Source organism: Rhynchophorus ferrugineus, unplaced genomic scaffold (genome assembly GCF_030347505.1).
Source record: "Rhynchophorus ferrugineus isolate W39M unplaced genomic scaffold, kcgeb_rfMv2 rfM8, whole genome shotgun sequence".
Taxonomy (NCBI): domain Eukaryota; kingdom Metazoa; phylum Arthropoda; class Insecta; order Coleoptera; family Curculionidae; genus Rhynchophorus; species Rhynchophorus ferrugineus.
The window spans coordinates 29,761,802-29,776,482 of record NW_027472587.1 but is presented as its reverse complement, the minus strand read 5'-3'; the positions used below and the strand labels follow the sequence as shown (position 1 = coordinate 29,776,482).

The 14,681-nt window shown below is 31.7% G+C and overlaps 1 protein-coding gene across 1 annotated transcript in view; it reads right to left on the bottom strand.

The window, feature by feature from the left end:
• Positions 1 to 498: 498 nt before the first annotated feature.
• The window catches only part of LOC143201054 (uncharacterized), a 34,976-nt gene continuing 20,793 nt past the window's right edge, over positions 499 to 14,681 (bottom strand). The window contains exons 6-9 of the mRNA XM_076411901.1: positions 12,646 to 12,693; positions 11,673 to 12,587; positions 1,604 to 1,642; positions 499 to 1,549 (exon numbers count right to left, since the gene is read on the bottom strand). Of these exons, the coding sequence (XP_076268016.1) occupies positions 552 to 1,549; positions 1,604 to 1,642; positions 11,673 to 12,587; positions 12,646 to 12,693 (2,000 nt within the window). The 3' untranslated portion in view covers positions 499 to 551. The remainder of the gene's footprint in view (positions 1,550 to 1,603; positions 1,643 to 11,672; positions 12,588 to 12,645; positions 12,694 to 14,681) is intronic.

Here is a 14,681-nt window from a genome sequence, read left to right as displayed (position 1 = left end):
CGGAACAGTGTTTTAGGATGATCAAGCATAATAAACTCAGTTTTGATATGTGACAACAAACAGTAATTCGAGTGGACGGCACACGATGAATCCGCTCCAAAGCGTGGGAATACGCAACAGTCGGCTGGCAAGGTTATGGCGTCTGTAATTTAGGATGCGCATGGAATAATTTTCATTGACTGCCCTGAAAAAGGAAGGACCATCAACAGCGACTACTACATAGCGTTATGAATCCGAAGTTAATACCAAAAATTTAATAACCTTTAGAATTATCTCTAGTAAAATGATATAATATGTCTCCAGAACCATATCTATTTTCAGTTCCTAAGCAGGAACAAATTTTCTTAAATGTTCTCTGTTCACTAGACATCGAATTAAATCAAAAAGGATTTCAAAATTCTAAATGTCTTGTATAAAAATGTAATTCTTACTAACGAAGAAATACAACTACTAAGTTAAGACACTAGTAACAACTAGAGGTAAATAAATCAAGCTATATTTCAATTCTAAAGCATTTAATTCATTCGTATGTTCTACAAAGACTTATAAACTTATTTATGTTCCGTACGAGACAAGACGTCACTAATTTGTAGAACCTCCTTCTTCGCTGGCTTACCAGTGACAAAATAGGACCACCATGAGGGTTGATTCGTTATGCCAGGGTCCAGAGTTGGGTCGGGCATCCATGTTGGTGGCCCAGTGGGCTGAGCGCTAGTGGTGGTCGAGGGAGTTGTACTAGTTGGCGGTGTAGATGTCGTGGTGGATGTTGATCTAGTAGGTGTTGATTCTGTTGAAGTACTAGATGTTGATTCTGTCGAAGTAGTAGATGTTGTTTCTGTCGAAGTAGTAGGTGTTGTCTGAGTGGTAGTACTGGAAACAGCAGGTGTAGTAGCAGGTGCGCGAGTAGTAGAGGGGGCATGAGTGGTAGACGGCGCGTGTGTAGTTGATGGCGCGTGGGTAGTAGAGGGGGCGTGGGTAGTAGAAGGGGCATGAGTGGTAGAGGGTGCGTGGGTTGTAGATGGTGCGTGAGTAGTGGTAGGCGCTTGAGTGGAGTGTGGTGATGTCGTAGTTGCCACTGTCGTAGTTGACGCTGTTGTAGTTGACGCTGTTGTAGTTGACGCTGTCGTAGTTGACGCTGTTGTAGTTGACGCTGTTGTAGTTGACGCTGTTGTAGTTGACGCTGTCGTAGTTGACGCTGTCGTAGTTGACGGTGTCATAGTTGGTATTGCCGTAGTAGTTGACGTTGAAGTTGTTGCAGGAGTGGTAGGAGTTTCAGTTGTTCCAGGAGTGGTGGGCGTTACAGTAGATGTCGTCATAGGAGTTTCACGAGTCGTGGGTGTTGGGGTCACAGGTGAATTGGTCGTCGACCATCCGTGGCCCGTGCAATTTGCTAGCCAGGGACTCATGCAGATATCCAGGTTCTCATCGAAATGAAGTCCAGCTGGACAGCTAAATAGGTACGGGACTCCGTTAGAGCATTCCCAGAATTTCGTGCAGTCCACGGCGGCAAAATAAACGGGAATCGGGCCTACGTCGGTCGGGCAGGTAGCTGAAATATTCCGAAGTTAATGGTTTGACTCCCTCCGACCTTCATTCGACTTACGAACTGGCTCGCTGTCATCCCTAATCCGTCTTGGATCATCTAAAAATAAAATTCAATTACTAAGATATTAATGAAATAAAGAGTTAAATAGTTAGATTTTCTCTATGCTAGTAATATCCCTTAATATGTAATTATGTAAGGAGTAACAATGAGAACTCTACGATTTATACAAAATAACATTGAACTCACATCATCACGATCCCGAATCTTCTCTCATTTTATTCTAATGAAAAAAAGATGCAATGCTGTAAAGTGCGAATATATAGTCCTTCCAATAAAACAGCCAATGCACGTCATCAATGCCGCTGATTATATTGTCAAATTGTTGTTTAAAATTCGTGATAATTCTGATTTAAAATTCCGAAGTCATTACATAGTCAGATTGAATATTCGGTTCGAGCGGATTTGGTGCATTGATGAACAAAGTGGAAAACCCTTAGCCCCGTAGCCTAAATCCTGTATAGTAGCCCTATGAATGCGTCGGATCAACTCGAGTCTAATGCTCAAATCTGTACCCACCATTAAAGAGCCAAGTATTAAATATTATGTTGCTTTGCATTTATTAGAAGTATTTTTTAACATGTTGCAGCTGCATTTTCTATTAATATATGCATTGGGAACAGGTGAATACAAAGAGCAACTCAAAAGAAATCGGGTGATATAAATCAAGATAACTTGTATTCATGTATAATTCTAGAAATATAATTCAAGAGAAAACTGTCAATCTGAGAACTATCCATAGAAAGTTCAAGGATATGCAACTCTTTAAGTGATGTAAGTAATCGTTTCATACACAGTTAGGATTGTTTTAGGGACTTTAAGGCATTGTTTTTATAAGAGTACCATTTTAATAGAATATCATAAAAATAAAAGAGATTTATTATTTCAATTTATGTGTCCAGGGAGGCGTGAATATTTCAAAACAAAATATGGTATTACTCTTGGTAAAATACTAATAAAGAGTATAAAGACAACAAAAGTTGAGGTAAATGTTAGAACATAAGTTTTGTTACTTATGATACTTTTCAATATTTCATTCAAGATATAATAATGGTCAGCAAAGAAACAGCCATAACATTATTATGTGAAGATGAGGACGAACTGATGTTTTGTCATTAGTTAAATATAAACTAAACGTTCATATTTTAGGTAACTGATCTTTTTTGGAAGAAAATCTAAAAAATATACACTGTAGAAAGAAGCATTGTCTACAGTAATACTTTGTGTTTGGATAAACTCCATCAGACAGACAGAAAAATTGATAGAGCGTGGAATCGCTAACAACTGTTTATAGATTTGAAATTTTTAATTTGGTGATTGCCTTGAACAATGATTCTGAGAGTGAAAGAGACTGAATGAAAATGTTTTGTTTTAGGCACATGACCTAGTAGTAATCTGAATTACTAACTCAGATCCATAAGAACAGAAACAACTAAAGATGAGTATATAGTTGACATATTGTAGAGTGAAAATATATATGGGCACATATGTGCAAGTTTTTAAAACATATATGAGCATTAGCTTAGAATTTATGAGGAGAGTATTAATACTAACTGTTTTGCAAATATGGCAAATACATTAGAAAGAATGTAATTAATAAATCTAATTTCATAAAGAAAAATGTTCATAGTCCATAAAAGAAGAACCTCAGGAGAAATGAAAATGAGAACAAGGAAACACCTAGACGAAAGGAACCAGAACTAAATATAAAAGGTAAATAAAGCAAATATGCCCTCCAAGGAAAATAAAGACATTACCTAGATATGAAACGGTTAATTCCGTGGATTTAGCCTACAGGGAATACCGCTACATAAAAAAACGTCCCTAGAAATCAACCTTATAGGTGGTGTGGAAATAGAGCTCAATCCCACGATACTAAATGCATTAAATCTTAAAATAAATTATATCTAATAACATTATTTTTATTTCATTATTTTATTTACATTAGAATTTTGCTATATGTTAAAGCCAACCTCAATATCCGTACGTGGAACTGGCTCCGACACTGATGATCATGATATTTAAACTGTGCTGTTCTTGCATTAATACCAACGACATTCATCGAGCAATTGTATCAATCATCTGCATGATTTTTCTGTTCTCTCCATAACATTGACACAGTAACCATTTGAACAGCTGTGTTCTTCACGCGCTACAGTTCTGTACTCATGGTGTTGTGACGCAATTATATTTTAATTTTCTATTAAGTTTAAGAAAAATTAGAATTTGAATTAGTCAAAGGGCAATGTCGAGAAGTAAAAACAGAAATAATCAGTCAGAACAAGAATTAACCAAGAATAGAAACAGAACAGTCCAGTACCAAGAATTAAGCACAGAATCAGCCAACAACAAATCAAGAAGACGGGCGATTTTTATCAGAGACCAAATCGCAAAATTAGAATCTCGTAGAACCAGACATACGATTTAGTAAGTCATTTTCAACACACTTCACATTCTCTTTACCATAAAATCGAGTACATTACTATTTCACTTCTTTTCCTTCGGGTGTTCCGCAGGGTAGTGTTCTTGGCCCATTGTTACGTCTATTGTATACCACTAACCCACCGACCTCAAAAATACTACTGTGGAAACATATGCTGACGATACAGCGGATTTATGATCACACGAGGATCCAATATCAGCTACAAGAAACCTCCAACTTCATCTTAACAAAGCCGAATTGCGGTTGCAAGTAGACAACATTAAATATCTGGGAATGCATTTTGATCGACGTTTGCCATAGAATAACATATTCATGTAGTGACAAAACATAAACAGCTTGGGCTTAAACTAAACCTAATGTACTATGGGTGATACGGTGTAAATCTAAATTACCCTTAGATAACAAGGTTTTGCTATATAAGTAACTACTTAGGCCCATTTGGACCTATGGTATTGAACAGTGGGTTATAACTAGTAAATCTAACATAGCCATCCTCCAAAGCAATATAAAAAACATCACATAAACTAATATTACTTATAATACTCACAACTCCGTCCAAATCCACTATTTACTAAAATACCAGCAACTACCAGCGCATAAAGGGCATACATTTTCAACATTATCTTATAAACAGCTTCTTATTTTGTATATTCCCACCATATACTAGGAGAAAATGTTTTGCAATCGGACTCAAAATGTGTTAGTTTCCTTCAACACTTTTTATGTCATACAAAATCAAGAACAATGAAACAATTAATTTTTATCTCTATAATTCTTATAAAGATCATTTCATATTACACCGATTTTCGTATCTAAAGCTTACTTTGATAAAATTATCTGAAGTGTTCAAATTGAAACACTTTAAAAAACCCACTGTTATTATATCTAATATATCTTGAACAAGTTTTAGGAAATATTTATTGAACAATAATCTCGTTAATCGGAAATAATCTTCCTTTTTCATGTTGTTGTATAAAAAATTTAAACTTGCTTTCACCGTTCTGTAATAAATAAATATATATATATATATATATATATATATATATATATATATATATATATATATATATATATATATATATATATATATATATATAAAATAGCCATATATATAATAAAATATAATATATATATATATATATATATATATATATATATATATATAAATATATATATATATATATAATAAAATATAATATATATATATATATATATATATATATATATAAATATATATATATATATATATAAATATATATATATATATATATATAAATATATATATATATATATATATATATATATATATATTTCTAGCGGTTGCTGAATAACTTACAATTTGCTTTTAGAGTGACTAAAAAATAAGAAGACCCCCATGGTGTTTACTTAATCAAAACCAATCAGAATAAAATAAAATAGAATAACAATTATAGAACTTCTCAGATTTTTTTAATGCATTTAGTACAATTCACTGCACAACTACACAAAATTACATGATTTGGTTGTCTTGAATCTACATCCTAGTTCAATTGTACCCCAGAGGTGCAGTACCTTTACATGTTTCTAAATAAAACTAGATTTAAACAATGCATTCTCCTTTTATTTCTCTATTATTCTCTATTCCCTATTATTTCTCTCCTCACACATTTTAACAAATATTAATGTATATTCTGACCAATAACACACATGCATTTTAAGCTTTCGCAATCTATAATATAATTTCTTACAGTTGATAGTTATAGTTATTCTAACGTTTACCTATTTTCATCAATTTTTATTGTCTTTACACCATACCTATCAACATCTTGCCATGAGTGACCCAATGTACCATTCTGAAATATCCATATCTCATCTAAATATACAAATTGGTATAATAATTCTTCCTCGTTTTTGTTACGTTTTTAAAAATTGTATTATTTTAACAACAATGTCTTTAAGTTCAATTAAAACCATTTGTGGGTTATCTTTACACCACTTAAATCCTATATTATCCAACAATGTAAGAAGGGATGTTCTAGATCCCTCAAATAACTGCATATCTCTCAGCTTTTTATGGATACTTTCAAGGCTAACAATTTATTAAATTATGTTTCGATTAAAAAAACTACTTACTGTTTTTATATATTCCATATATTTGAACTCTGATACAGCTATCATCAAGCTCATCTTGATTCGTCGCCCGTTTCGCATAAAGACGGTTTCTTTTTGGTGAGATTAAGGTTAGGTTGTTTTTATTTTTTGAGATATTTTAATGATCGCGCCCGTGCTAATATTCAGTGCAGCGGCATCAGGCTAAAATTATTTTCAATAAAAACCGTAGGAATTAACATTTAACAGTAAAAATGCTTACCTCTCTAACATCTTGTTCTGGCAAGAGGAGGTCTCCATTATCTCGTTATTTTTCGAAATGACTGATTACAGACGCAATCAGTTTTTGTTAGTATATAACCCGTAGTTATAACTACTAAATAATATTTTGAAGAATTTTGCAGAGGTTTGACAAACGGACGACTTTTACAGGCTCATTCGTTACTGTCATAGAAAAAATAGAAATTTCACGGTATAGGCGACCTTGGGGAAATGTTTTGTTTAGTTCAATCAACTGTAGCGCTGCGATCGCAAATTGTGATTGGCTAGTTTAAATTCCTGGTGCCGCCACTAACATGAAATGTGATTGGTCGATCAAATTGTGTGAAATCAGCATTTTCTATGGGCGTCCATTTTTATGTTTGTTGTTTGTAGGTTATGGTTTTTGTTTAGATCACGAAATTTTCGTTTTACGTTGTCCATATTTTCTGTTCTACCTCTAATAGATCCAACAAAATTCTTTAAGCAATCCTGGTTAAGATTTGTTAAATAAATGTAGTTATATGTAAATTTAGACAAAATAGATTTCTTTAAGGTAATAAATCCTCTAGCAATTAAATTTAAATATACTTTAAATATATATATTATAAATATACTTTAAATATACTTAAATAGCTCCACAATAAAATTATTAACACTGATTGTTTTAAACAGTTAAAGTATTACAAATATTTTAGGGATATTTTAGCATTAAAAGTATTATTTATTACTACTAATTATCCAGTTATCTTAATTATTACCTTCTTGTAAGACTTCTTTATGTAGCGACATCACACTGACAGCATACGAACAACTTGGTAGATTAATTGAATTTTATTACCACTAACATCTTCATAAGTAGGTTTTGATTTTCTGTAAACAAACAATATATAAACAGACATGTAGTAGATAGATAATTTTATATGTATCTGATAAAAACAATGTTGGATATGCATTTACCCTAATAAATGTTCGTGAAGGAAGGGTAATTCTATATTTTTCACTAAAATGTCCGTGACAGATACATGACGTTGATATATTTGCATTTTGGTTTATCCTGGTAACTTACTACTATTTACTTGATCATTTTTGGAAAGGAGCGAGATCATTCTTTGGAAAACGATGTCTAATTTCCGTAGTAGATTTTTACCCCGGTACACTACATCTTTTACTACACTGACGCGTTGTCATCAATTGTTATATTATTACTCCATAATAATTAATGTAAAACAGAAAATATGCACAACGTAAAACGAAGATTTCTTGATCTAAACAAAAACACAAAAACCAAAACCTTCAAACAACAAACTAAAAAATGGACCCATATAGAAAATGTTGACTTCACACAATTTGATCGACCAATCACGTTCCATGTTAGTGGCGGCACCAGAAATTTAAACAATCACAATTTGCGATCGCAGCGCTACCGTTGATTGAACTAAACAAAACATTTCCCCAAGGTCGCCTATACCGTAAAATTTCTATTTTTTCTATGTTGATGCCTGCTGTTTTGAAAGAATATAGCTGAGCAATTTTTTCCTTTCGTAGGCTTTTTCAATAAAATCTTTGTTAATACGTACATTGCCAATTATTAAATGCCAATTCATTGTTCACAAAAACAAAACGATGTGCAACTATTAGATTTTTTTCATCTATCATTGAATTTAACCTCTTTAACGGGAGTTTTTCAAATGCTTTAGATATTAGCACTAGCAGTGAAATTAGTCAGTAAAACTTTACATCATATGGGGATTTTCTAGATTTCGAAATCATAATAACTTCAGCCACTTTCCAAACATTATTCAGGTTGGTGAGTTTTATATTCCCTTACTCGGTATATTTTTCAACCATATATCTTTTAACTAATCAAGCGTACATTACAATAATACTGATGACGAGGAATAATTTTGGTATCTACGTTTCCAGGTATATATCAACCATTATTATCTAGGAAAACTCATAAATGTTATTGTCATCTTAATGTTGCCATAATTCATAAACTGCCAAATGAATATAAATCACCAGCTATATCAATAAGAGCTATAAATACTATAATACGACCCAGACTATCACCCGGACAAAATACGACATCTCTTTTTAACTAATGACTTTGTTAATGAACGTAATATATCTTAAAATAAATGAATAATTACTGTAATTGAAATTAGTAAGTTCAAATTCATCAAAAATTATATCTTCCAGGTCAAAACCGTCAAAGAAAGAAAATCTTCCATCGTGTATTAGTCTGCCTGAAGATTCATACAGCAGAGTTTCTTCAAGCACACTTCAAATTTCACCACACTAGAAAATTCATTAGCATAAAATTATGAGGAATACATTTTGTCGCCACAATAACATTTCGGAAACTTACATATAACATCAAAAAGTTCAAATCAATATAGTGTTTTTAGATAAATAATTCAGCAATGTAAAACTGCGATTACGAAACGATTCAAATCACATTTTCAGTTAATATAGTAACTTGAGAACCACCACTTTCCCTTTTATTGTACTACCAAACAGTAGCTTCATCAACTACAAAGCGGTCTGAAAGTTCTTTGGCTGTTGGAGATGGGCTTTCGCTAATAATATTTTCAATTCATTGTTTACAAAACTTTTCGTTCCATCAAGTCGATATTTTTCACTGAAAAATCAGAACATTTAAATCATTTTCAGTATTTAATAGACTTCTACAGACCGTCAAGAAATAAAAATAATGAATATCGAATATGCAATTTTGAGGGTTCCATGATTAGTAACTGTATACTGAAACAAAATAAAACTAAGTAGAAAACATTATTAAACAACGTTATTTTTTATACAGAAAATTCAAAACCATCCAATTAACAGTCTAATAGTTAAGTTAGGTTATTTAACAGTTATTTACACTGATACTTTCAACTTTACATTGCATTTTCAACGGATCTTACTGATTAAAATGCTATATTTTCTGTACTTGTAAAGTGAACCGACGGATATTCTCAACAAGACCAAAGAAATTGTTTTTTTAACCAGTTATAATACCCATTTGGATTTATGGGATGCATATATGGAGAGCACTAAAATATCAAACCGACTATTAATCCAATGCTGCCAACCAAAATAACCAAAAGGAATTTCTTAGCAATTATTAATGTTTATCACTACTTAAAAACTAAAAAAAACTGAACGATATATTTAAAGCTAAACATCTTAAAACGTGATTGATACAAGGCTACTAAATCATACCAATATAAATGCAAGGCAGATCCTGGACAGGAAATCAGAAGAGGGAAGCAAACCATGCCAAACGAAATTGTATGGTATATTACTCTTAATCTTAGTTTGGGAAATACATATTAAAGTATTTATCCTTCATCTTTATTGATTTAATTACAACGGAACAATACTAATATATTTATATTTAAATTAAGATTGTACTAAGCATATGAAGCGTAAGATGTAATAACAAAACCATACAATGTTACTTTTTAAAAATGCTAAATTTAAGTGATTTAAAAACAAAACATTAATTGCAGTAGAACTTATTGAAAACGGGTTAAAACCTAACTTGAAAAGACTCTTTATTTGTTATAAGAAAACTAGTTAAATCTACTGTTTAAAAATTCTTAAAATGGCCTTACTTAAAATTAATTTAATTGATCAATAATATTGATTGATATTGTTATAATTCCTGTAATAGTAAACATCTAATCGTTATCTAATCACCATCTGCAGACGTATTATTTTTCAATATTACCTCTATCATTATAAAAACACGAAACCATTAAGATATCTATGATTGAAAAGATATATTCCATGCAGGATACATTATCTAAAATAAGATTGATAGAATGATCTCACTGAAGTGTCCACTTAAACCTTCCAATTTATAAATAATGTGACGTTAATTATCTAAAATATATGAGAGGTGAAAAAAAGTATTTAAAATGTTATTATTGTTAACTCTGAATAAGTGTTGGCTATTGTTTTTTACAATTGAATACGTTATTTCGGAGAATACTCGTTAAAAAATAATACTACTAAATCCAGTAATCAAATTTCTGCTGGGGCATTTGAAACTCACGTTAAAATAATCTCTTGACGCTATCTATAAAAACATATGACGTTTTTCTGATACAATTATCTTTATAAATATAAAAGTAGTGCAATGTCTAACAAGAAGTTCTAACCTTCGTTAGTTAGACTTTATTTTATATTACAATTTCTATTGAATACACTAACCTTCATTCTATATAAGCAAGTACTTTTCTCTAAAAAATATTAATATTCTATATTAATAAAAAAATTCTATAAAAAATATTAATAAATTTGTGATGGTTCTATTGGCTGTGTTCAAGGGAAAATAAAAAATTGCAAGCAGGTGTAGTTTTTTCATTATTTTTTTAAAATGGTAGTTTAAAAATTATATAGAAAAGTATGTAAAAAGAGACTATTGAGATGGTGGAGAGAAATCAATCTTGTAAAATAAATACAATTTATTTTCTCTTTTCTTTCCTCAAATGAATACCCAAAGACGAGCATTTTTTAATAATAATAATTATTATTATTATTATATTAATTATTAATAATAATAATTATATATATATATATATATATATATATATATATATATATATATATATATATATATATACACTAGATATTCAACGTATTGATATTTAACTCTTGATATATTTAACGTATATCTTTATATATTCACATGAATAAGATTATTATTTAGCAATCAGTTTCTTTAAGAATAGGTTATTGTATATAAATATATATACATATATATATATATATATATATATATATATATATATATATATATATATATATATATATATATTATATATATATATATATATACAGTAATGTAATTATTTAGTAATTCGTACACATTTTCTGTTGTATAAAAGTCCTTTTTATATCTCTAACCCCCACCCAGGGCAGTTTATTTTATTTTGTTCCAAAATTTATATTTGCATGAATAAGATTATTATTTAGCAATCAGTTTCTTTAAGAATAGGTTATTGTATATATATATATATATATATATATATATATATATATATATATATATATATATATATATATATATATATATATATATATAGTAATGTAATTATTTAATAATTCTTACACATTTTCTGTTGTATAAAAGTCCTTTTTATAACCCCCACCCAGGGCAGTATATTTTATTTTGTTCCAAAACTTGCAGTAAAAACGTAATAAAACAAAAATACACATCTTGATATTTAACGTATATCTTTATACATTCACATGAATAAAATTATTATTTAGCAATCATTTTCTTTAAGAATAGGTTATTGTAAAAGGCATCCATATCCAGACCGTCGTCATCAGTTGTTCCAATTCCAGGTTGAGGGACAGCAAACTCTCCAGAAGAAATAGGTTCTTCCTCTTTAACTGAATGTTTCTTATGGTGACTGCTTGAGCTGGAACTGCTGCTCGAGCTACTGCTGGAGCTACTGGAGCTGCTGCTGCTACTAGAGCTACTGCTCGAGCTGCAAGATTCGCTAGAGCTGCTGGAGCTGCTAGAACTGCTGGAACTGCTGGAACTACTTGAACTACTCGAGCTACTGGAACTGCTGGAACTACTAGAACTACTGCAACTTGAACTACCGTGATGAGGTTTGCGGGTGGTGGTCTTTGGTTTCTTGGTGGTGGTTGTTTTTGGTTTTTTGGTGGTAGTTGTCTTGGGCTTCTTGGTAGTTGTCGTTTTTGGTTTCTTGGTTGTTGTGGTTTTAGATGTTTTTGTTGTTGTTGTTTTTGGGGTTGTTGTTGTGGTTGTTTTAGTTGTAGTAGTTGATGGAGTGGTTGTCGTAGTTCGCCTTGTAGTTGTTGATGGTGTGGTTGTGGTAGTTCGTCTTGTAGTTGTTGAAGGAGTGGTCGTTGTAGTCGCTCTAGTAGTCGTTGTGGTGGCTCTGGTCGTTGTTGTAGTAGCTCTTGTAGTTGTTGTGGGTGCAGCCGTTGTAGGTGCTGCGGTGGAAGGGGCATCGGTCGTCGACCAACCTTGTCCGGTACAGTGGGACAAACTGGGATAGTTACACACATTCAAAATATCATCGAATATCAGGCCACTCGGGCAGGGTATCAACTCAGCCACACCGTTCGTACACTGCCAGAATTTGGTGCAGTTAACAGCTGGGAAGTATATAGAATCAGCGCCATCTTGTGCGGGGCAAGTTGCTGCAATACAAACAATATTATAGCCGTAGCATAATATACATCTGTCGAATATACTTACGAACTGGTTCATTATCCTCGGCAATGTTTGCACGTAGGTCAATGGTACCTACCAAAATAAGCTATATTTTAAAATTGCTAGTTATTTATAGAATTACAGTCAACAAAACACCATTTGCTCTTACTTCTTGTTGAAACTTCCAGAACACTTAAGTTTTAGTTTGTTTTTGTTTAAAAACTTTAACCATATACTGTTCATTTATTTATGATTATGATTGATGAAGTTAAACCAGAACAATAGTGTTTAACAGCTGTGACATAAATTCATAGAGTTACATACAGAAAATAGGCAAAACAGTATGAACCAAACATATACACAAAATTTATTTATTAATAAGGCATTGACACAAAATTTAAATTCTCCGCTGAATAGATTCGTCGAGTATATGAACAGTTTCTAATGGAATATTGCCCCATTATTATGCTAAAATATTTCGTGAAATTCTTTAATAACCACTCTCCTCACTACTCCTCACACGCTGATATAAAATTACGTATAAGAGTTCAATCATGTTGTGATCTGAACTCGCTTAAACTAAGACTGGACATTTTTGACAGTGTGTATGGGGGTTTATTGTAAGAAGTTCATCATTAAATCCGTCGAGATACACATTCGCAGTAATATGAATGAGAGCACCAGCTCAATATCACTATATTACCACCCAAATTATATCGGAACCTCCCCTATTTTCTCACTGAAGGGCGAAAGCAGTCCGGATTGTAGATTTAAGTAAGGTAAGTTTTTGTAAGGATGATTCATCGGACTATATCAAATTTCTCCAATGATCGAGTGTCCAGGGTATATGATAATCACAACACTTATTTCGTAGCTTAGCGTTGGTTTATATTATAAAGAGTTTCGTAATCGTAGCTCTTCAATCAACGTTAGTTTTGTGAGCTACTCACCGTACTGTTTTTGTCGAAATAGTACCTGTATTATTGAAATAAGTGTTGAGTCCCGCTCTCTGTCGCGATCTCTGTCAGTTAACTTTAGGTTTCTCTCGCATTACTCTTCGCAGATAATGCTTTACCATCTTTTGTGTATATTGTCATTAGTATACATTAAAAATCATCGTGGCCCGGATATTCGGCTACTTTCGGAACTATGTGTATATTCGTCAGCGCAATCTACTCGCCGCAAGCCAAAATGCTAAAAGTCAATGTTACTAAATTTTCAGCTAGGGTATTTACTTTATGGATGTATTTTATTTTCGAAAAATAATATATTGCACAAGACTTTCTGACATTAACTTTTATATTTTGTTTTGAAAAAATAATATTAATAGAGTAGATATGACTAGATTTGGATTTGGCATATAGATAAAATTTGGCAACACTGCATGGTATTGCAAGCCAAACATTTATCAAAAGAAATGGCGATGTTCTGTATTGCTTTGATATTCCATTTTTAAAGTTATATTGTGATGTTCCTTTGTACTTAAAAAGAAGGCCTTTCAGTTTAACATTTCAGCATTTTAACAGGATTATAAATATGGAGAGTCAAAGATCAAAGGTAGTTTCAGTTGTTACAAAGAGGACAAATTAATTAAATGACTTAAATTTTGCAGCGAAAGTAAATTAATATGACAAGTTTGTAATATTACATGCTTATTAGCAAGAGAAAGAAAGATTTCACCATGAGCTTGCTACACAACTAAAGCCGATAAAAAGAAGTATCATCTGCTTTCTCTGTGCCTCCAATTTAATAATTTTAGTATCCACACATACTGAATTTCGGCAGCAACGGCATGTTAAACAAGCTAAACTATATTTTAAGAATTGGTAAGGCTTTGAAAGTTGGAAGCCACACAAGAAACTTATATACCACTACATTAGCAGTTATTATCAAGGTAGTATTTTCCATAAATCTACCGATATGATCATTATCTTACGAATGAATTTTAGGTAGGGTACGATAAGTCAAGAAAGGTTACAGGCAAAAAATTAATTTTAGTCTGTCTATATAAGTTTTTTTTGTTAAGAATGTGATAAGACTCAATATTGAAGCAAATACAAGTAGCCGATATGAATCTCAGA